The sequence below is a fragment of the Oncorhynchus mykiss genome, chromosome 8 (assembly GCF_057628025.1).
Source record: "Oncorhynchus mykiss isolate SJ-2025 chromosome 8, ASM5762802v1, whole genome shotgun sequence".
NCBI classification, from domain to species: Eukaryota; Metazoa; Chordata; class Actinopteri; order Salmoniformes; family Salmonidae; genus Oncorhynchus; species Oncorhynchus mykiss.
This window is the reverse complement of record NC_143029.1, coordinates 19,258,062-19,281,266: the sequence shown is the minus strand read 5'-3', so window position 1 is coordinate 19,281,266 and position 23,205 is coordinate 19,258,062. Positions and strand designations below refer to the sequence as shown.

At 43.1% G+C, this 23,205-nt stretch overlaps 1 protein-coding gene across 1 annotated transcript; it reads left to right on the top strand.

Moving 5' to 3' along the window:
* Positions 1 to 83: 83 nt before the first annotated feature.
* LOC110529528 (S-adenosylmethionine decarboxylase proenzyme) lies at positions 84 to 22,308 on the top strand. Its single transcript, XM_021611778.3, has 9 exons — positions 84 to 467; positions 5,680 to 5,766; positions 8,706 to 8,832; positions 13,893 to 13,995; positions 14,191 to 14,233; positions 15,731 to 15,875; positions 18,514 to 18,606; positions 18,833 to 18,988; positions 19,131 to 22,308. The coding sequence occupies exons 1-9, from the start codon at positions 358 to 360 to the stop codon at positions 19,263 to 19,265; spliced, it is 999 nt and encodes a 332-aa protein (XP_021467453.1). The 5' UTR covers positions 84 to 357; the 3' UTR covers positions 19,266 to 22,308.
* Positions 22,309 to 23,205: the final 897 nt, after the last annotated feature.

Sequence of the window (23,205 nt, the reverse complement as noted above, 5' to 3'; positions counted from 1 at the left end):
GTTTAAAATTGGAGATTGGCAATGTACCATTTTGTCATGCTGACAGTTGCCACTGCCAATCGCCACTTCATTAGCAAGAACCCAGCAACGTGATTCGACTAACGTGGGGGTGACGTTTTAGGCTGGGTGAATAAAACCAATACGCGTCCCCTTTTCTGCGCTTTACACAGTATGGCCGGCGATATTAGCTAGCACTTGCTTTACAGTATTCTCTGTAAAAGGGAAGACGGTTAAACCAAGAAATTACACCTGGATTGCTAAAGGACTGTACTTAATAAATTATAACGATCAAACAAGGGCTAATTCAATTGGAAACGTAACCGACGTTTAATTTCTGTTGGTGTCTGTTAACTCACGATGGAAGCGAACGGTGCACACTTCTTCGAGGGAACCGAGAAGCTGTTGGAGGTGTGGTTCTCCCGGCAAGATGAGATCAAAGGAACAGGGGACCTCCGTACCATCCCAAGGTTTGTGAAGTTGAGATGTGATTAATACGTTCTGCCTTTGGCTAGCTAGTTAACTAAGCTACTAACATTAGCCCCCGTGCTTCAGAAATCCGTTCACTCAAGAAGACTGGATGGCGATTCAACCCTCAACACGCGCTAGAAAGAAACATTGTAACGAGGATTTATTTATCTAGTTAACTGGGCCCGTTATTAAAGACTACGGTTATCTCGTAAACCACAATCTTTCACTGACATGTCATGTGGTGGCTAATGTGATCACGCAGTGCTAGCCAGCTGGTTAGCTAAATTCAGATAACATCGTCACTCATGAATTACCATCCCCCCACACTGACCACCACTAGCTTGGCATTTGCTTAGGGAACGAACGCGGTAGCCGAGTCATTCATTCATGCGGTTCAGTCAGCTGCTGACTAATGCCCGCTACTGCCATTCATTAGCTCTCCAGTAATACTAATTATCTAATGTTTTAGAAACGTATTTGAATATTGCATGTACCATCAATGCAATGTTAAGTATTCCAATTTGCAAGCTAGCAAATTGTTTTGGCAAGAAAAGTGGTCAGATTGGGGTGAGTTTGACAGCGCGGGTTTTTCGCATACTGCGCATGCATTGGTGTTCGATGTATCCATGCAAGGGTGATGATCTCAACATGTTGCCCACTGATTTGATTTGACACTAAACACGCTAAATAGCTCATTATCTTTATGCAATCTTGTATATTATGTAACCAGGTAGCTAGGTAAGTCTACAACGCAACTTCTGAAGTTGTTGGTGTCATTGTGTATCTTCTGGCTAGCTGTAGTAATTTTCCATTTCACTTCTCTGCGTCACGATGTGGTACTGTAGCGCCTTGTGGCCACCGCGATCTATTCTCTGATATGCCGCATTGGCAATCATGGTCTCTCGCCGCTGAAGATTTACAACCTCTGCAATGCACAATGAACGAAGGCCATTAACAGACTAAAGCGATATCTACCATTATACCTGATCAGTTTGAGTTGATTGCCAACCACTTAGCTGAGAAGCCAATCTTCACTAGTGTAATTTACCCAATCGGGATCAATGCAATAATGAACTTTAAATTAAACTAACGCTTGTAGTTGCTGTTACTTGTACATACCCATGCATGGGGCCATCTAAATTGTATTTACAAAACCCTTCAAACTAGGCCTATTTGCATTGCCCTAATCAGTGGTGTAAAAATACTTCAAAGTACTACTTAAGTCGTTTTTGGGGTTATGTACATTACTTTACTATTTATATTTGACAACTTTAAGTTCATTACCTGCCTAAAGAAAACAATATACTTTTTACTCCATACATTTTCTCTGCAACCCAAAAATTCTCGTTACATTTTGAACGCTTAGTAGGACAGGAAAATTGTCCAGTTAACTAACTTATGGTATCACGAAAACAACATCCTTGGTCATCCCTACTGCCTCTGACCTGGCAGACTCACTAAACACATGCTGCTTTCGTCAGTTATGTCAGTGTTGGAATGTGCCCCTCGAAATGAAGAAAAAAAAAGTGCAATCTGGTTTGCTTTAATATAAGGGATTTATACTTTTGATACTGAAGTATATTCATAACCAAATACTTCTGGACGCTCACTGTATATTACTGGTTAACTTATTAGAAAATGACTCAAGTCATCTTTACTTTTACTCAGGTATGACAATTGGGTACTTTTTCTACCACTGGCCCTAATATCTAATAAAGAACACGTGTCAACCATGTTGAATTATTTCAATGCTCTTGTTTTTAATACGATTTGGAGTCTTCATTTTTATTTAACCATTATTTTACTAGGTAAGGTGACTGAACACATTCTCATTTACAGCAACAACCTGGGGAATAGTTATGTCAGGTGAATGAGCCAATTGGAAGTTGGGGATGATTTAAGTAGTCATGATCAGAACCAGATTGCAAATTTAACCAGGACACTGGGCTAACACCCCTAATCTTACGATAGGTACCATGGAAGCTTTAGTGACCACTGAGCCAGGACACCTGTTTAACGTCCCATCGGAAAGACTGCTCCCAACACAGGGCAATGTGCCCAATCACTGCCTTGGGCACTTGGAATGTTATTTTTTAGACCAGAGGAAAGAGTGCCTCCTACTGACCCTCCAACACCACTTCCAGCAGCATCTGGTCTCTCATCCAGGGACTGACCAGGACCAATCCTTCTTAGCAAGAAGTAGGATGCAGAGTGGTATGCTTGTGGCCTGAACCTTTGCTGCCAATCCTCAATTATTTGACTTGAATAACTTGTTGACAAGAGGCCACTTTAAGGTTCCTCAAGGCTTTTGCATGCTTCCCAGTCGAAACAGCGTAGCGTTTGCATACATTAGTACTCAATTCTGTGACCGTTTTTGTTAGTTTTGGACTTGGGTGAATATTTGTTTGGCTGTTTGCTGGATATTTACAGGAACTGGAACAGGCTGTTGTAAGTGTTGCTCCAGAGTATCCCATACATGCTCAATGAGTGATGTCTGAGTACGGTATGGAGGCCATGGAAGAACTTTTACATTTTCAGCATCCAGGAATTGTGTACAAATCCTTGCAACATGGGGCTGTGTATTATCATGCTGAAACACGAGGTGGTGGCGGATGAAGGGCATGGGCAATGGGCTTCAGGACCTCATGGTATCTCTGTGCATAAAATGCAATTGTTCGTCCGTAGCTTACGCATGCCCATACCATAACCCCACCACCACCATGGGGCACTCTGTTCACAACGTTGACACCAGCAAACCGCTTGCCCACACAACGCTGCCTGCCCGGTACAGCTGAAACAGGGATTCATCTGTGAACACATTTCTCCAGCGTGCCAGTGTCCATCGAAGGTGAGCATTTGCCCAATGAAGACGACAAGCATGCAGCTGAGCTTCTCTGACGGTTTCTGCAAAAAGTCTGTCTGTGCAAACCTGTAGTTTCATCAGCTGTCCTAGTAGCTTCTCGGACGATCCCGCATGTGAGGAAGCCAGATGTGGAGTTCCTGAGCTGGCGTGATTACACGTGGTCTGCGGTTGTGAGGCCGGTTGGACGTACTGCCAAATTCTAACACAGCAGGTGGGTTATAGTAGGGAAATTAACATTTTAAATTCTCTGGCAACAGCTCTGGTGGACATTCCTACCGTCTCAGCATGCCAAAAGCAAACACTTGAGAAATCGGTGGCATTGTGTAGTGACAACTGCACATTTTGTGTCTTTTTATTGTGCCCAGCACAAGGTGCACCTTTGTAATGATCATGCTGTTTAATCAGCTTCCTGACATGCCACACCTGTCAGGTGGATGGGTTATCTTGGCAAAGGAGAAACTCACTAACAGGGATGTGAACAAATTTGAGTGGTAAGCTTTTCTGCTATCTTATAGTCCAGCTCAAGAAACATGGGACGAACACTTTACATGTTGCTTTTAACATTTTTTGTTCAGTGTAGTAATGGAATGGCAATTGCCATATTAAAGTCCATTCCAATACATGCGATTTCATTGAATGAGAAGGACTGACAAATGGTTCTTCAAATGCCTCTGTGGCAAGGTTCATGGCTACTGTTGCCAATCCAAGGGAAAGCCAGGGTTTTCATGGTTAACATATGGTTAGGAATGACGACGGGTATTAATTTACAGCCAAGGAAGATTAACAGATCGGCGGCAGTGGATCCTGGATGCTGGACGCCTGCCAATGTCCAACTAAGTCCACAAGGGCATCTGATTCACAGATCTGTACTTTACACCAGCCTCTGCCACTGTCTTTCTCTGGGCTGAGTAGCAGCTAAAACTTTTCTTATGGTCAGCAGAAATGTTGGTGTTTAACATTTCTCTTGGTATGGACGTCCGTCTGAGGATTGTTAATCAGCACACCTGCCACTCTAATGGGGGAAGTCCACCTCATTTGACCTATATTGCGGGTCTATTAATACAAATGGTGTTTGACATTTTATAAGAAAAATAGTTCCCCAGATAGACTGGCCATGTGTTTTGTTTTGAGAGGTGCCTATTGGCATTTATTTGCTGTGTTTTATCCTGACTTTCCATCAATACACTTGTCTGGGGAAACTTAACACTTCGTAACTACATTGTTCATGTCACACTCAATATGATACTTGACAGATGTTACAAGGGGTTTTTAGGGAAAGGTGTGATGCTCAAGAAACTCATTGACCCCCTGAAATAAGTCCCGGTTATGTAAAACGATCTCGCAATCATACAGTCTACAAAGTCTTGCTCAACAGGACCGTGGTAACTGATTTCGTGACATGGTGGATTTATGCACTAAACCAAGGATGGGGCAACTTGATGGGGTGGAGCCCACAATCAACTCCTGGGGGGTTGCAGTGACTTGTGGGTCTGCGTAGACACATCCATACCCACACGTGCGGTCAGATCCGGCCCTAGCCTCGTATTCTAACTCAACAGTAAATTGAGACCCCGACTAGTTCTTCAAATATATTTAATTATTTTGTTTTTGGTAATTGATCTGTGGGCCTACATGGATGCATGCTGCCAGTTTCCCATTCCTGAGCTAAATTGTTAACTTCTATTGACATCTGTATTTAAACACTATTTGCAGTTGAACAGGATCTCAACCTTCTTGATTGCTCTACCTATCTTTAAATGTTTTGGATGATCACAGTCATTACGAGGCCTAATCCCTACAGTTATTACCTAGAAGCGGTGGAGAAACTGGATTGTCATCTACCTGCTGTCTTGTGAGCAGGCTGTTGCTTAATAGTAGCCTGTACCTGTTGTGCCAGAGTGCACCTGCCTGCTGTTTGCACTGTTCCAGGGAATGCCAGGGCTCTGGACCTGTTTCAAAATCAACCTGAATATAGTACTGTAGGTTTTCTTTTCACTGTTACTAGCCTCAATCATTTGTTTATGTAAGTAAAGTGAGTTGGTTAGGCCTTTTTAAAATCTAAAGCAAGACATTAATTGTTAGACAGCCCTTATGGTTTGTTGGCAGATTAATTTCACTGTCTATTTAGTCATCAGTCACACCAGTTAGACACCCCAAATGCCATGCCCAGAATTGTGAAATGATTAGCTTAATGTAAGATTGTTATTCAAATTGTCTGACACTAGAACTACAGTCTAGCCTCTGACAGTTGCTTCTATTTTGAAAAAGCAAGTCTTGAACTATTAAATTGAGTGTGCTGCAGTGTTAAAACAAAAAACAAACATGAACAAATGCTTTTTGTCTTTCAGGTTTGAGTGGGACAAACTTCTGGAGAATGTGCACTGTTTGATCATAAGTGTGACAAAGACCGACAAGCAGGAAGCTTATATACTCAGGTGAGTAGCGACCGAATCTCTGTTCTGTTTACCACTGTCACCTTGGCTTGTCCCCATTTCAGAATAGAGAGCTGGGATTGCGTCATCTGTAATCGTCTCATTGTGAATGGCTGCATGGAAACTCTTCTCTCCCCCAGGGTGAAAGGACTGACTGAGCAGAGCTCTTTTTAGATATCTCAGGTCTCCCTGCCTGTTCTGAAGCTCCTAATGACCTGGGTCTTATCTGAGCTCAGTTGAAAGATGGCTAAATGAGCACCCTGGCAGCGCACAAGCATATAAGGCACAAGTTGCCAATTTAGGTTCCTAGGAATCGATATCTGATGGTGAAATCTGCCCTTTGTGACACCAGTGTACTCTGACTGGTCTTTGGGGCAAGTCATTGCCAGTAAAAAGTACATGCCTGACCCTGGGTGTTAGTCTGGCTGCGGAGGCTGTTGTGAGAGGTCTCCACTCTCAGCTCCCTCTGCCGGTTAAGTCCCACCTACAACCGTCTGGTAACGAGGGGTAGGGTTGATCTGTCTAGCTGTTGCACAGACCTCGACCAGGCCGGGGCTAGCACAACGGAGTAGCGTTCTCCTTCACTCTTGAGGTTTGTTATGCGAATGGGACAGTGCTGATTCAGGGGAGGACTACCTGTGACAGCTTTATGTTTGACTGCAAGTAGACAACATTGGTGTTGTAATCCTACATATGCCCCACAAACTTCTTCCTTCTCACTAGTAGTGCTGGAAATGACCAGTGGCGACACAATATTATCACAATGCTTAGTTGGCAATACAATATGTATTGCAATTCGATACTGCAATTTTGTTGATTCGACGTTCCGAACAGATTGCTCACTATACACGGAGTGTACCAAACATCAGGACCACCTTCCTAATATTGAGCTGACCTCCATAAGGCATCATAGCTGGTCAGTCTGTCATGGAAAGCACATGTTCTTAATGTTTTGAACAATCAGGGATTACGTCTGCTGCAGAGACGATCGTTGAACTAGTGCCAAAAATAGTGATATTTTCAATGAGATACCATAGGCTATATCGCAAAAAATATACACTGCTCAAAAAAATAAAGGGAACACTAAAGTAACACATCCTAGATCTGAATGAATTAAATATTCTTATTAAATACTTTTTTCTTTACATAGTTGAATGTGCTGACAACAATCACACAAATTATCAATGGAAATCAAATGTATCAACTCATGGAGGTCTGGATTTGGAGTCACACTCAAAATTAAAGTGGAAAACCACACTACAGGCTGATCCAACTTTGATGTAATGTTCTTAAAACAAGTCAAAATGAGGCTCAGTAGTGTGTGTGGCCTCCACGTGCCTGTATGACCTCCCTACAACGCCTGGGCATGCTCCTGATGAGGTGGTGGAGGGTCTCCTGAGGGATCTCCTCCCAGACCTGGACTAAAGCATCCGCCAACTCCTAGGCAGTCTTTGGTGCAACGTGGCGTTGGTGGATGGAGCGAGACATGTCCCAGATGTGCTCAATTGGATTCAGGTCTGGGGAACGGGCGGGCCAGTCCATAACATAAATGCCTTCCTCTTGCAGGAACTGCTGACACACTCCAGCCACATGAGGTCTAGCATTGTCTTGCAGTAGGAACCCAGGGCCAACTGCACCAGCATATGGTCTCACAAGGGGTCTGTCACATGTGCTCAGTGTGAACCTGCTTTCATCTGCGAAGAGCACAGGGCGCCAGTGGCGAATTTGCCAATCTTGGTGTTCTCTGGCAAATGCCAAACTTCCTGCACGGTGTTGGGCTGTAAGCACAACCCCCACCTGTGGACGTCGGGCCTTCATACCACCCTCATGCAGTCCGTTTCTGACTGTTTGAGCAGACACATGCACATTTGTGGCCTGCTGGAGGTCATTTTGCAGGGCTCTGGCAGTGCTCCTCCTGCTCCTCCTTGCATAAAGGCGGAGGTAGCGGTCCTGCTGCTGGGTTGTTGCCCTCCTACGGCCTCCTCCACGTCTCCTGATGTACTGGCCTGTCTCCTGGTAGCGCCTCCATGCTCTGGACACTACCCTGACAGACACAGCAAACCTTCTTGCCACAGCTCGCCTTGATGTGCCATCCTGGATGAGCTGCACTACCTGAGCCACTTGTGTGGGTTGTAGACTCCGTCTCATGCTACCACTAGAGTGAAAGCACCGCCAGCATTCAAAAGTGACCAAAACATCAGCCAGGAAGCATAGGAACTGAGAAGTGGTCTGTGGTCACCACCTGCCGAACCACACATTTATTGGGGGTGTCTTGCTAATTGCCTATAATTTCCACCTGTCTATTCCATTTGCACAACAGCATGTGACATTTATTGTTAGTTACATTGTTGTTTAAGTGTTCCCTTTATTTTTTTGAGCAGTGTATACATCCCCCCATCAGTACTCACTAGCTATACTGTAACTAAGAGGCAGATTACTAATGATAACCCAGCTATGTTTCCTCAAGGAGTCTGTGGGCCAGAATTCTAGACGGGCTTGCCGCTGTAAACAATTTCAGGCCCATGATAACAGCAATGCACTAATGCCCTGTGGTTGGTTTTGAATTCATGCTCAAGGCAGACTGTTAAGCTGTTTGTAGCATGTGCTGCTTTAGGTTTACTCTGTGTAGAATCAATGGCCAGCAGTCACCAGGGTAATGCCATGCCTGGCTGTCAGTCTGCCACGCAATGGTGTCTTTAAAAAAAAACTCTCCAGGTGTCTAAATAGTACACGCTACTTAGCTGGAAGGCATCGAACCTGAAGAACTCTACTTTTTCCTTTTGACAGTTGTACATGCATGTTGGATGTAAATTGAGCTCATGTAAAAAATAAAAAAAAAAAAACTTAGCGTTAAGGCTATTTAACTGTAACTTGTGATATGTATGTAACGTGTATAAAACTCATAATATTGCTCTTCTCCTTCTGTCCCTTTTTCCATTCAGTGAGAGTAGCATGTTTGTCTCCAAGAGACGTTTCATTTTGAAGACGTGTGGAACCACCCTCTTACTGCAAGCACTGATGCCTCTGCTGGAACTGGCCAGGGAGTACTGTGGCTTTGATGCTATCGAGGTCAGTGTGACGTGCGCTCACACACAGGGTTGGGGAGTAACTGATTACAAAAAACGAACTATTCTGAAGTTACCAGCAAAAATATTGTAATCAGATTACATGTACTTTTGCAAAATCAATGACTTTTAAATTCAAGAAGCATGTTTGTGTAAAAATCAGCATTGGAAAAAAGGCAAATGTTTACATTTGTTCTATCTTGAGTCTAACCAAGTCAGAGACCACTATGACGACATACCAAATACGTTTGCTGGATTGTGGGAAAATAGCAGGAATTTGCACCAGCTGATGGTGAATTCACGTAGACACTTAGCTAAATGCTAACGAGTGAGAACCAACTGTATTGAGTGAAATATAATTGGAAAGTTTAGTGTAGGGCTCAGAAATGTTCCATATGCACAAAGCTTTCTCAAATTTTGCGCACAAATTTGTTTACATCCCTGTTAGTGAGCATTTCTCATTTGTCCAAGATGATCCATCTACCTGACAGGTGTGGCATGTCAAGAGAATCAAACAGTATGATCGGGATGTATTCAGAGCCCTTGGCTTTTTCAACATTTTGTTACATTACAGCCTTATTCTAAAATTGATGAAATATTTTTCCCTTAGCAATCTACACACAATACCTCATAATGACAAAGCAAAAACAGGTTTTTAGACGTTTTTGCATATTTATTCAAAAATAAAAAAACATACATTTCTTTACTGAAGTATTCTGACCCTTTGCTATGAGACTCAAAACTGAGGTTAGGTGCATCCTGTTTCCATTGATCATTCGTGATGTTTCTACATGTTTGAGTCCACCTGTGGTAAATTAAATTGATTTGACATGAGTTGGAAAGGCACACTCCTGTCTAAATAAGGCCCCACAATTGGCAGTGCATGTCAGAGTAAAAACCAACCCATGAGGTCAAAGGAATGTCTGTAGAGCTCTGAGACAGGATTGTCGAGGCACAGATCTGGGGAAGGGTACCAAAACATTTCTACAACATTGAAGGTCACCAACAACACCGGCCTACATTCTTAAATGGAAGAAGTTTGGAACCACCAAGACTCTTCCTAGAGCTGACCCCCCCCCCGGCCAAACTGAGCAATCGGGGGATGATGGCCTTGGTCATCGAGGTGACCTCGAGCCCTATGGTCACTCTAAAGGAGCTCAAAAGTTCATCTGTGAAGATGGAAGAATCGTACAGAACGACTACCATCTCTGCAGCACTCCACCAATCAGGCCTTTATGGTAGTGGCTAGACAGGTGTCACTCTTCAGTAAAAGGCACATTGACATCTTGCCAGAAGGCACCTAAAGGCCTCAGACCATGAGAAACAAGATTCTCTGGTCTGACGAAACCAAATATTTTGCATAAATTCCTATTGTCGCCACTAGAGAACCTGGCACCATCCCTACAATGAAGCATGGTGGTGGCGGCATCATGCTGTGGGGATGTTTTTCAGTGGCAGGGACTGGAAGACTAGTCAGGACTGAAGCAAAGATGAATGGCGCAAAGTACATAGATCCTTGATGAAAACCTGCTCCAGAGTGCCCAGAACCTCAGGCAAAGGTTCACCTTCCAACAGGACAACGACCCTAAGCACACAGCCAAGACAACGCAGCAGTGCCTTCGGGACAAGTCTGTGAATGTCCTTGAGTGGCCCAGCCAGAACCCGATCGAACATCTCTGGAGAGATCTGAAAATAGCTGTGCAGCAATGCTCCACATCCAGCCTGACAGAGCTTGAGAGGATCTGTAGAGAAGAATGGGAGAAACTCCCCAAATACAGGTGTGCCAAGCTTGTAGCGTCATACCCAAGAAGACTCGATGCTGTAATCGCTGCCATAGGTGCTTCAACAAAGCACTTGGTACGGTCTGAATACTTGTGTTAATGTAATTAAACCTGTTTTTTCTTTGTGTGACTGTAACAAAATGTGGATAAAGTCGAGGTCTGAGTACTTTCCAAAGCCACTGTATGCATGCTGACTGCAGGAATGTCCAACAGAGCTGTTGTTGGGGAATTGAAGGTTAATTTCTCCACCATAAGCCACCTCAAATGTCTTTTTCTAGAATTTACGATGTCCAACCGCAGACCGTGTAACCATGTCAGCCCAGGACCTCCACATCCGGCTTCTTCACTTGTGGCATCCTCTGAGTGGGAGGGGCTTGTTCAGGATTATTTCTCTCTGTAGTGAAGCCCTTTTGTGGGGTAAAACTAGGTGGACCTGGCTACCAAGTGGGTGTGCCTATGCCCAGTCTGAAATCCATAGATTAGGGCCTAATGTATTTCAATTGACTGATTTCCTTAGGAAAGTCTTAAATAGTTGCATGTTGCTTTTTAATATAATTTCAAAGAGGGGGTTGGATGCTAATAAGATCAGGGGTGGAAATGGCAACCCAGATGACTCATCCAGAGGTCTTTGACTTCTGTCAAAGCATTATAAAATATCTGATGGCAAACAATTAGTAGTGAATTGCATACGAGTCTTAACTTAATCACCTCATGTAAGCCGCACAAGAGACGCGGATAGATATAGAATGCTATGGCCTCACCGCCGCCTGCTTTCTCCGGTTGTGCTATTTACAAACTATGGTAAGCTTCATGTGACGGGTTAATTGAACACAATCTGCTTTCTCCTAATGTATTGCTCAATTTGGCTGCAGGTATTAACTTAAAGTAGCTACAAATAGTTATTTAAACATTTCAAATAAATAGTTTACGGTATTGATGGTATTAAAAGAGATGTGGCTTTTTCAAAATTACACGGTAGGGTAGCTTAGTGGTTAGGGCGTTGGACTAGTAACCGAAAGGTTGCAAGTACAAATCTGTCGTTCTGCCCCTGAACAGGCAGTTAACCCACTGTTCCTAGGCCGTCATTGAAAATAAGAATTTGTTCTTAACTGACTTGCCTATTTAAATAAAGGTAAAATAAATAAATAAATAAAATGCATACATTTGTGCTGACCCCATTTTAGTTGACTGGTGGATTGTCTGTTCTAGCGATACAATTATGTTTAGTTGGGCTGTTGCAAAGAATATAAATGTTTATGGAACATCTTGACTCTGTCAGTGGACTAATCCATTGCGGAGGCCGTAATGTTTGTTTACCATTTCTTAATGCATTCAATTTATTACTAGTATTTTACAGGTATATTGAGTGCATATGTTTGCAGAGAGCACAGCCGAGGCTACACTTTGTTTTATTCCATTTACGTATTGTCAAGGTGTTTGTTGTGGTGGTTTGTGTGCTCCTGTCAATGTTGAGTAAGGACGCACACCTGATTAAGCATAGAAGTAGGCCTAGGCTACCTGGCCTGCACGCAAAGGTATGCTTACTTTTGGATCTGATTGAGAACCTCAGTAGTGAGTTTAAGACAAAGTACTTTTTTTTTTTTTTCATCTCAAACAGCAAGTTAACTAAGTTTTGTTTTTACATCCATTGAGAATGACAATAGTTCCTCCAATGTAGCTTATTTTGAACAATCTTTCCAGGTCTCACCCTTTCAATTACCACTAAGTGAGGAAAAAATGCCATGATCTGATCAGGTGGAAATGTAATCAAGTAGGACTATTTTATGACTCCTCTGTCCAGGGCTCACTGGCGCTGTTAACGAAGGGTCCAATATACCAATTAAACACTGGAGTGATAGATGTGCAGAAGATGAATGTGCAAGTAGAGATACTGGGGTGCAAAGGAGCAAAATAAATAAATAAATTAAATAAATAAATACAGTATGGGGATGAGGTAGTTGGATGGGCTATTTACAGATCGGCTATGTACAGGTGCAGTGATCTGTGAGCTGCTCTGACGGCTGGTGCTTAAAGCTAGTGAGGGAGATATGAGTTTCCAGCTTCAGTGATTTTTGCAGTTTGTTCCAGTCATTGGCAGCAGAGAACTGATATGAATTCAACGTAATCCTTAACCTAAGTTCACATATCAAACTCCACCCTACTAGTCTTCTCTCAAACATGTGAATTAAACATTAACTATTTCATTGGGTGTAGAAAAACATCTGAGCAATCCACTTCCTTTTACCTGAGTCGCCCTTCTAAAATATTTAGAATCATTTGAGAGTTTACCAAAAAACAAACTTTATGATGGATAGGCTGTGTTTTGTTGATCCCAAGCCCCAATCATCCATGGTCTCACTTCTCAATTAGAGCTTCTCAACTGCCCTTGCAATTCCCAGAACAACAGTTTATCTTCACAAACCAAACATCATGAATGTTTGAACATAAGCATCCCACTAGGTACACCACGTCATTTCAACGTGGATAATTGGGTAATATTTGGTTGAGATGTTGGTCAATTATTAGACCTCAGGATAAGACCCAGATGCAGACAGTTCGAAGTAACAAAAGTTTATTTCAAAAACCGGGCAGGCAAAAGACCGGTCAAGGGCAGACAGAGGTCAGTAATCCAGAGCAGAGTCCAAAAGGTACAGAACAACAGGCAGACAGGCCATATGCAGCCAATGTGATTTATTTGTGTTCATACCCCTTTGACTTATTCTACATTTTGCTACAGCCTGATTTTCAATCTGGATTAAATAAATGTCTCCCATCTACTCACAATATCCCATAATGATAGTGAAAACATTTGTTTTAGAAATGTTTGCAGGTGTATATAAAAGTGAAATGCAGAAATGTAAATGAAGTATTCACACCCCATTGCTATGACATTCCAAATGTAGTTATGGTTCGTCTAATGTCCTTTGACCTTCCTTGATGTCACGACAACTTGATTTGGAGTTCACCAGTGGCCAATTTTTAATTGTTTGGACAGGATTTAGAAAGATATACCTGCCTATATAAAGTCCCACGGTTGACGGTGCATGTGAGCGCATAACCTCTACCATGACGTCCAAGGAACACTATACATCCATGCATACAAACCAAATGGAATACCATTTTATGTACATGTTCGTAAAACCAAAAATGTGTACACTCGTAAATGTTTTATAACCAATGTTACGCATCAAGATGTTATGTTTGTACATTATACCATCTTTGTTTGCGTTGGTGTTATTGTGGACAGGATGGGTTAGTTCTAACATCTCCTTGCAACCTACAGAATTTCTTCTATTCTCGCAAGAACTTCATGAAGCCTACCCATCAGGAGTTCCCTCATCGGAACTTCCAGGAGGAAGTGGAATTTCTCAGCCAGATTTTCCCAAGTAAGTACTAATGCCCACGCTTCAAATTCAATTCCTCAACTCTAATCACTGGAGTCTAGGAAGAGTGTGTGTTATGCATGGATGGGGCGAGTCTGGGACGATATACAGGCTGTCTTCATATGCTGTTCTCTAAGCAGGAGGTGTTTGAGACACGGGCACATAAGATAAAGAAATGACATGATCTTCCTTCGACAGATGGAGCAGCGTACTGTATGGGACGTTTGAATTCTGATTGCTGGTAAGGTCCCCCCCACTTATGCTACTGTTTCATGATCTATGCATAGTCACTTTAACTCTACCTGCATGTACATATTTCCTTGACTAACTGGTGCCCTTGCACATTGACTCTGTACTGGTATCCCCTGTATATAGCCTCCACATTGACTCTGTACTGGTATCCCCTGTATATAGCCTCCACATTGACTCTGTACTGGTATCCCCTGTATATAGCCTCCACATTGACTCTGTACTGGTATCCCCTGTATATAGCCTCCACATTGACTCTGTACTGGTATCCCCTGTATATAGCCTCCACATGGACTCTGTACTGGTATCCCCTGTATATAGCCTCCACATTGACTCTGTACTGGTATCCCCTGTATATAGTCTCCACATTGACTCTGTACTGGTATCCCCTGTATATAGCCTCCACATGGACTCTGTACTGGTATCCCCTGTATATAGCCTCCACATTGACTCTGTACTGGTATCCCCTGTATATAGTCTCCACATTGACTCTGTACTGGTATCCCCTGTATATAGCCTCCACATTGACTCTGTACTGGTATCCCCTGTATATAGCCTCCACATGGACTCTGTACTGGTATCCCCTGTATATAGCCTCCACATTGACTCTGTACTGGTATCCCCTGTATATAGCCTCCACATTGACTCTGTACTGGTATCCCCTGTATATAGCCTCCACATGGACTCTGTACTGGTATCCCCTGTATATAGCCTCCACATTGACTCTGTACTGGTATCCCCTGTAAATAGCCTCCACATTGACTCTGTACTGGTATCCCCTGTATATAGCCTCCACATTGACTCTGTACTGGTATCCTCTGTATATAGCCTCCACATTGACTCTGTACTGGTATCCCCTGTATATAGTCTCCACATGGACTCTGTACTGGTATCCCCTGTATATAGCCTCCACATTGACTCTGTACTGGTATCCCCTGTATATAGCCTCCACATTGACTCTGTACTGGTATCCTCTGTATATAGCCTCCACATTGACTCTGTACTGGTATCCCCTGTATATAGTCTCCACATGGACTCTGTACTGGTATCCCCTGTATATAGCCTCCACATTGACTATGTACTGGTATCCCCTGTATATAGCCTCCACATTGACTCTGTACTGGTATCCCCTGTATATAGTCTCCACATGGACTCTGTACTGGTATCCCCTGTATATAGCCTCCACATGGACTCTGTACTGGTATCCCCTGTATATAGCCTCCACATTGGTATTTTACTGCTGCACTTTTTGTTACTTTTATTTAAATATTTTTAGGCAATTTTTTTCTTACCTGCATTTTTGATTAATGGCTTGTAAGTAAGCATTTGAATACCTGTTGTATTCGGTGCATATGACAAAATTAGATTTGAATATACTCAAGATACTGTTCCATTAACGAGACATTAATTAATAATTGCCGTTGAACTTCAACTACACTGTCCAGTGCTGCTGAATGTGGTTGTTTTCCTTTACCTTGTTTCCCTACAGGTACCTGTTTACTCTGGATTTGCCAGAGTTCTGGGAGAATAAGCACGCAGATCAGACGCTGGAAGTTCTGATGAGTGACCTTGATCCAGCAATTATGGATCAGTTCTTCATGAAAGACGGTGTTTCTGCAAATGATGTCACTCGTGTAAGGCCCACACACTAGCAATGTTGGGTATCGTTATTTATTCTTGATTTCACGAGGGCTCACTCAGTAGGCCCCTTCAAGGGGACCTGTTCTTATGACATTGACCTATTCTGTAATGATATTCACTAGTAAGAGCACCGATATGGAAAGTATTAGTTACATTTTTCGATACGATATTGATATATTGTTTTTATAAAAACAAGGCAACTGTGTACATTTTTCACTTCCACATCTCTGAAGTAGAGACGACTGCTCGTTGATTGCCCATTGGGCCAGACTTGAATTGTCTGGGAACCTACCCAAGCAGTTTGTATACAATCGGAAGCTTATCAACTGTTGCTGGCTCATCAGCAGGCAATTAAGTACAATAAATTGACTAGGTCCCTATACAATCTGCATTGCTGACGCAATCATGGAATCCAGACATGATCTGAATTCAATCTAAAAACATGTATTGCTCTTAGTAGGAAACGTTAAACAGAGTTGATCAGAAAATGCATTCGTTTGCCCAAGGTAATCATAAGACACTAATAAAATGCATCAGCGATTTGTATTTTCCTTCAACTTTCTGTAATGGCACAGGAATGTCTGTCTAGTGCTTGCATATGTCTATACTTTGTGTAGCTGTTAACCTTGTGGCCACTTGTTTTGCAAACTCTGCAATCACATGAGTGCTATAAACATTGCTGACCAAACAAGTATCTTGCTGGTGCACTCTTTCATTAGGGTAACTTTACCCAAAAATGTATCTAATTTCAGAGCTCAAGTGGTCTCACGGTGCAGTTTAAACATGGTTATGGAGTTGGAATATCCCATTCTATAAAAAACAAAAAGCCATTTTTACCTGGAAAAACAAAATGGATCACACATTTTCTAGGTCCCTAGTTGACAGCCTGTGAGTTGTGAAAGGGGTTTTGTGCATGCAGGAACAGTAGTGTATGCTTTTTAAAAAAAAAGTTTAGGTAAATGAGAGGAAGGCCCAAATATCACTGCCTTGCGCCCATCTATATGAAACTATCAATATCGTATTGAATTATCGCTATTGGTGCCCACCAGTAATATTTATGATAGGAACACTATCATAAAGCTGACTTCATCAGTTAGTTGCTGTTTTGTAGTGCACTATATATACACTGCTCAAAATTTCCCTTCTGTGAAATCAAACTGTCCCCTTAGGAAGCAACACTGATTGACAATAAATTTCACCTGCTGTTGTGCAAATGGAATAGACAACAGGTGGAAATTATATGCAATTAGCAAGACACCCCCAATAAAGGAGTGGTTCTGCAGGTGGGGACCACAGACCACTTCTCAGTTCCTATGCTTCCTGGCTGATGTTTTGGTCACTTTTGAATGCTGGCGGTGCTTCCACTCTAGTGGTAGCATGAGACAGAGTCTACAACCCACACAAGTGGTTCAGGTAGTGCAGCTCATCCAGGATGGCACATCAATGCGAGCTGTGGCAAGAAGGTTTGCTGGTCTGTCAGTGTAGTGTCCAGAGCATGGAGGTGCTACAAGGAGACAGGCAAGTACATCAGGAGACGTGGAGGAGGCCGTAGGAGGGCAACAACCCAGCAGCAGGACCGCTACCTCCGCCTTTATGCAAGGAGGAGCACTGCCAGAGCCCTGCAAAATGACCTCCAGCAGGCCACAAATGTGCATGTGTCTGCTCAAACGGTCAGAAACAGACTCAATGAGGGTGGTATGAGGGCCCGACGTCCACATGTGGGGGTTGTGCTTACAGCCCAACACCGTGCAGGACGTTTGGCATTTGCCAGAGAACACCAAGATTGGCAAATTCGCCACTGGCGCCCTGTGCTCTACATAGATGAAAGCAGGTTCACACTGAGCACGTGACAGAGTCTGGAGAAGCCGTGGAGAACATTCTGCTGCCTGCAACATCCTACAGCATGACCGGTTTGGCGGTGGGTCAGTCATGGTGTGGGGTGACATTTCTTTGGGGGTGTGCTCGCCAGAGGTAGCCTGACTGCCATTAGGTTCCGAGATGAGATCCTCAGACCCCTTGTGAGACCATATGCTGGTGCGGTTGGCCCTGGGTTCCTCCTACTGCAAGGCAATGCTAGACCTCATGTGGCTGGAGTGTGTCATCAGTTCCTGCAAGAGGAAGGCATTGACGCTATGGACTGGCCCGCCCGTTCCCCAGACCTGAATCCAATTGAGCACATCTGGGACATGTCTCGCTCCATCCACCAACGCCATGTTGCACCACAGACTGCCTAGGAGTTGGCGGATGCTTTAGTCCAGGTCTGGGAGGAGATCCCTCAGGAGACCATCCGCCACCTCATCAGGAGCATGCCCAGGCATTGTAGGGAGGTCATACAGGCACGTGGAGGCCACACACACTACTGAGCCTCATTTTGACTTGTTTTAAGGACATTACATCAAAGTTGGATCAGCCTGTAGTGTGGTTTTCCACTTTAATTTTGAGTGTGACTCCAAATCCAGACCTCAATGGGTTGATAAATTTGATTTCCATTGATAATTTTTGTGATTTTGTTGTCAGCACATTCAACTATGTAAAGAAAAAGCATTTAATAAGAATATTTCATTCAGATCTAGGATGTTATTTTAGTGTTCCCTTTATTTTTTTGAGCAGTGTATAACATTTTTTTTCCAGATGAGTGGAATTCGTGACCTGATACCAGGTTCTGTGATTGACGCCACAATGTTCAACCCTTGTGGATACTCAATGAATGGAATGAAGACTGACGTAAGTGGATCTTGTAGACTCTCTTAACCAGAGTGACTTAGTGCATTGAACTTAAGATGGCTGGGTGAGACAACGCATCGCAATTGTATCAAGTCCAAGTTTCCCTCAAGTATTTATCAGCCGTCTTTTTCCCCCTGTTTTTTTTTTTTTTTTTTTTGTCTTCTGGCTCTTTATTAAATACGCCTTGAAGTCATTTTAAAACCAAATGTCTGTCTTTATCTTACAGGGAACTTACTGGACGATTCACATCACTCCAGAGCCAGAGTTCTCCTATGTCAGCTTCGAAACCAACCTCTCTCAAACATCCTACGATGATTTGGTCAGGAAAGTTGTGGACATCTTTAAGCCAGGAAAATTTGTGACTACGCTGTTTGTTAACCAGGTGTGTCCTCGTTCAAAATGGGTCTGATGTGGCTTGTGGATGTTTGACTCTGTTTTCCAGAACGTTGCACTCATAAGTCACATCTTCAGTCTTCACTGTACTTGGCATTTTCACTTAACTTCATTTTTATTTTCTCCCACAGAGCTCCAAATGTCGCAGTGTCTTTTCTTCCGCCCAGAAACTTGAGGGGTACAAGCGCCTCGACCGCCAGTTGGCCCAATTCAACGATTACAATTTTGTCTTTACCAGTTACGCCAAGAGCCACCAGCAGAGTTGAGGATTAAGAATGAAAAAGAGAAAAAAGAAACACTGCCACATAGCAGGGCGATGTCCCCACTGCGGCCATCTCTCTGCCCGAGCAGAGAGGCACAGTCCCCTTTGCTGCCATTGTTATTCAGGATTTATTGGTTCCGACAAGGCCGCAGGCCCTACTAGTGTAGCCTCCAGTTTGAATTGTTGTACCTATAACTTAGATCTCTTGCATGAAAGCTCTCTTCTCTGTTTAGATATTCTAGCTCACTCTTGCTGTGATCTTGAAGTGCATGTAGAGGATTTAAACACTCTCTGTTTGTTGCTGGCCAGCCTTGCCTCCTTGCTGCAAGTCTCCCCCCTCATTCCCCACAGACAGGGCTTCCGCTCCCACTAGTCCAGGGCCCTGACATGCTCAGATGGGTCCACTATTTTGTGCTTACCGACAGTTGAAACACGCCTCCCCACACACTCTTCCTTCCTCAACTGATCTGCTGCTTCATCGATCTGTTGCCAGTTTGTATCCTTTTTGGTTTTGACTTTTGAGTGCACTTTAAGAACACATTGTTTTCAGCCAACTGGAGCAGGACTCCTCAATACCAAAACAGGAAACGGCAACCCTTTTTTTGTCTTCTAGAATGTTCATGACTTTGGTCTTTTATTGAGTGATTAGAAGCATGTGAGCTTTGGGCCATATAGCATAATTTGTCAATTAACGTCGGAGTCTATCTAATGAATTCCTTGTCAAATCAAAATGCCATACTTTATTAGCTTTGCACTACTAGAGGATTGGCTAGAGGCTGACCGCTAGGTCAACATTATCTAGTTGTTCTTGGCAGTAAACTGCACTGCAGCCAAAGGAATTCCTGCTAGAATTGGGTCAGAATGCCAAATCTGCCATGCTTCTCTCCACCCTGACAATCATTTAGCTGTTGAATGTGTCCTCAAATGGACAGGCTTTAAACTTGTCCCAGACAATAGTATGAGCAAATCATTTAGGATGTCCAGTTGGGTACATCACGGTATGGAATGTGTAATATATGCATTCTTATACCCAGGCTCATTCTACAGTATACTGTACCAACAAGATGGCTTTGGTGGTTAGAATTCCCTGTGGTTTTAAACTCATGTATGCATTCGTGAAAATATTGATTTACAAACAAACATCCAAACTTAAATGGAAGAATCAGTCGCGTAAGAATGAAGGCTGTGCAAACTGTGGTTCTAGAGGGCGTTGTTTAGACTATAGGAGCCAGTTAAAGTGTTTTATATCTGAATGTTAATTGCAAGGAGACCTAGTAGACCCTTTGTAGCTGTGGTGTGGGCCAGAACTGCCCTCTGCTGTCCAGCATGGTCAGCCATTGTCGTTCCGCCCACCCCGTTGATATTTGAAACTAAGGGGTAGGGACGTCCCTAGGATCCTGCATAGCACTACCCCCCCCCCCCCCCTCCCCCAATATAGCAGACACTGTCATCTGGCCCCAGAACCATGCTTGACATAGGTGCTGATGGCTGCACAGTGTGGCCCTGAATGGAAATAACGAATCACACTCTGCTTAGTACAGTTGTGGCCCAGCAAAGCATTTTCTTTTTCTAAACAATGTACCCCCCCATACAGGAGTCGGTAAGCACACAATAGAGGCCCACCAATCTGAGCATGCCAGGGTGATCCCGGATCATTCCACACAACTGTTGCATAAACTGCCATTTTATAAATGTTATTGTGGGCAGGCATTTTGCAGTGAATTGGTCCAAAATGTGACTTCATTGCAGTTTTTTTGGCGTACCATCAATGCCCTTTTGTTTAGTGAGGAAAAATCCTGTGGCACAGGTGACTACTAGTTCTGTATTGCTTGACAGTGTAGTGTGCTGCTGTCAGTTTCTCCTGTGTAAGTAGATCAATGTGCTTCACCTTGTTTAATCAGCTCATGTACTGGGGCATTCTGATTTATTGAGCAGGTGGGATGGGGGGTTAATACATATTTGTTTAAATAACATGCATACATACAGCCACCTTACAGTGCTGAAGGCATGCCCTCCATCTGGTTAGTATACAGACAGAGGTTTGTAATTTGAGAGCGGATTTTGATAGGATGTTGAGGATTGTTCTCCATTGGCTGGTCAGTAATGTTCATGATGCTTCTCCTGCCAGCGAATGCAGATTGAGTTTAATTTGCAGACAGCTGGGGTGGACAGGACTTTATTTTTTTGGGACTGTGATTTCGGGCCTGCCTTCAGAACTCCTGGAGGTTATAACTGGCGCTGCGTTGCCCAGCTAGTTTAGAAGGCCCTTAGAACATCGGAGACCATCACATGATGGTATACTGTATTTAACAGAAAATTGGGCTTTCTTTAAACTGAATGTGACAGACATAACAAGCGGACCACTAGAATGAGTACTTCAGTTCATGTAAGGACCTGGGCAAAGTTGACAATTGGAACAACTTGCCTCCAGTACATCTGTGGCTTTTGGAATGGTTTAGCTTTTATTTTTTTTCCTGAGGACCAACTTTGGCCGATAGTCTTTATCTGAAATGTTATGACTCATGTCTGAGTGACCAGCCTCCACTGTTCTAGGAGCTGTATTGACTGGTTTAGGGAATAGACACCAGCACTGTTCACAAATAAAGGTAACTTTTGATTGCTTTTGGGTCAAGTCCTATTTGGACTTGATCTGGGTAGTCCTGTTGGTTTAACTTATTTTTTATTAAAGTCTAATTCTTTGTTTTTCTCAATACCATTTTTACAAACATTTTTGTAAGAAATGCATTTTTGCCTACTTCCAACTTTGTTTGTTTACCTTTTTTGTCGTAAAACCAGTGTTCCAGATGTATTTGTTCTGAAGCTGAGGGGATTTTTATTTTCTAAACAAGCTAATTTCATCATGTATTTTGTTTGCCTTACCAAGGAAAAGGTCAACTCCCCTGATGTGAGAGGGTGCAATTGCAGGATGTACTGAAGGGAAAATGTTTGCTGTTGTAACTCTTTTGCTGTTCTTTGGATGGTCAAGATGTGCTAAATGTATCTGTACTCTGAGCTTGATGCTTTAATAATAAAAATATAGCTCTTTCTCCTGTGAGTTTGTTGGTCAGCATGGGGTGTTTTAGGTAAAGCGTTAAGGCCAGTTCACCATGTCTTTCACTAAAACCTAGGAAATTCACCCTACGTAAACGGTCAAGAAGTATCTAAACCTAATGACAATTGGTATTCCAGATGTCGGGATATTCAACTACAATTTGCCACAGGATGACTTGTTTTCAGTTTATGGGCAGGAACAATTCCAAATTTGTGGACTGCAACTTGACTTCAAGAAGCTCAAACAGACTTAAAACCATTTCAAACCTTGCTTATATTTGTAAAAGGTCACATCGCTCTGTGGGAATACTTTGGATCTGATTTCCAAAATGAAAGTCACTTGGTGTGTCAATTAATATTTACATTAAATACATACACAAAGTCGACACCTTCAAATGAGTAGATTCGGCTGTTTCAGCAGCAGGCTGTAATGACAGGTGTAGAAAATCGCACACAGCAGTTCATTCTCCATAGACAAAACATCAACAGTAGAATGTCCTTACTGAAGAGCTCAGTGACTTTCAATGTCGCACTGCCATAGGATGCCACCTTTCCAACTAGTCAGTTGGTCACGTTTCTGCCCTGTTAGAGCTGCCCTGGTCAACTGTTAGTGCTATTGTGAAGCGGAAACATCTAGGAGCAACAACTGCTAAGTTGTAAGCCACACAAGCTCAGAACGGGACTGCCAAGTGCGTCGCGTGTAAAAATGGTCTGTCCTAGGTTGTAACCCTCACTACCAAGTTCCAAACTGCAGTCTGGGACTGTTTTCATGGTTTGGACTAGGCCCCTTAGTTCCAGTGAAGGGAAATCTTAACTCTATAGCATCCAATGACATTCTAGATGATTCTGTGCTCCAACTTCGTGACAACCGTTTGGGGAAGGCCCTTCCCTGT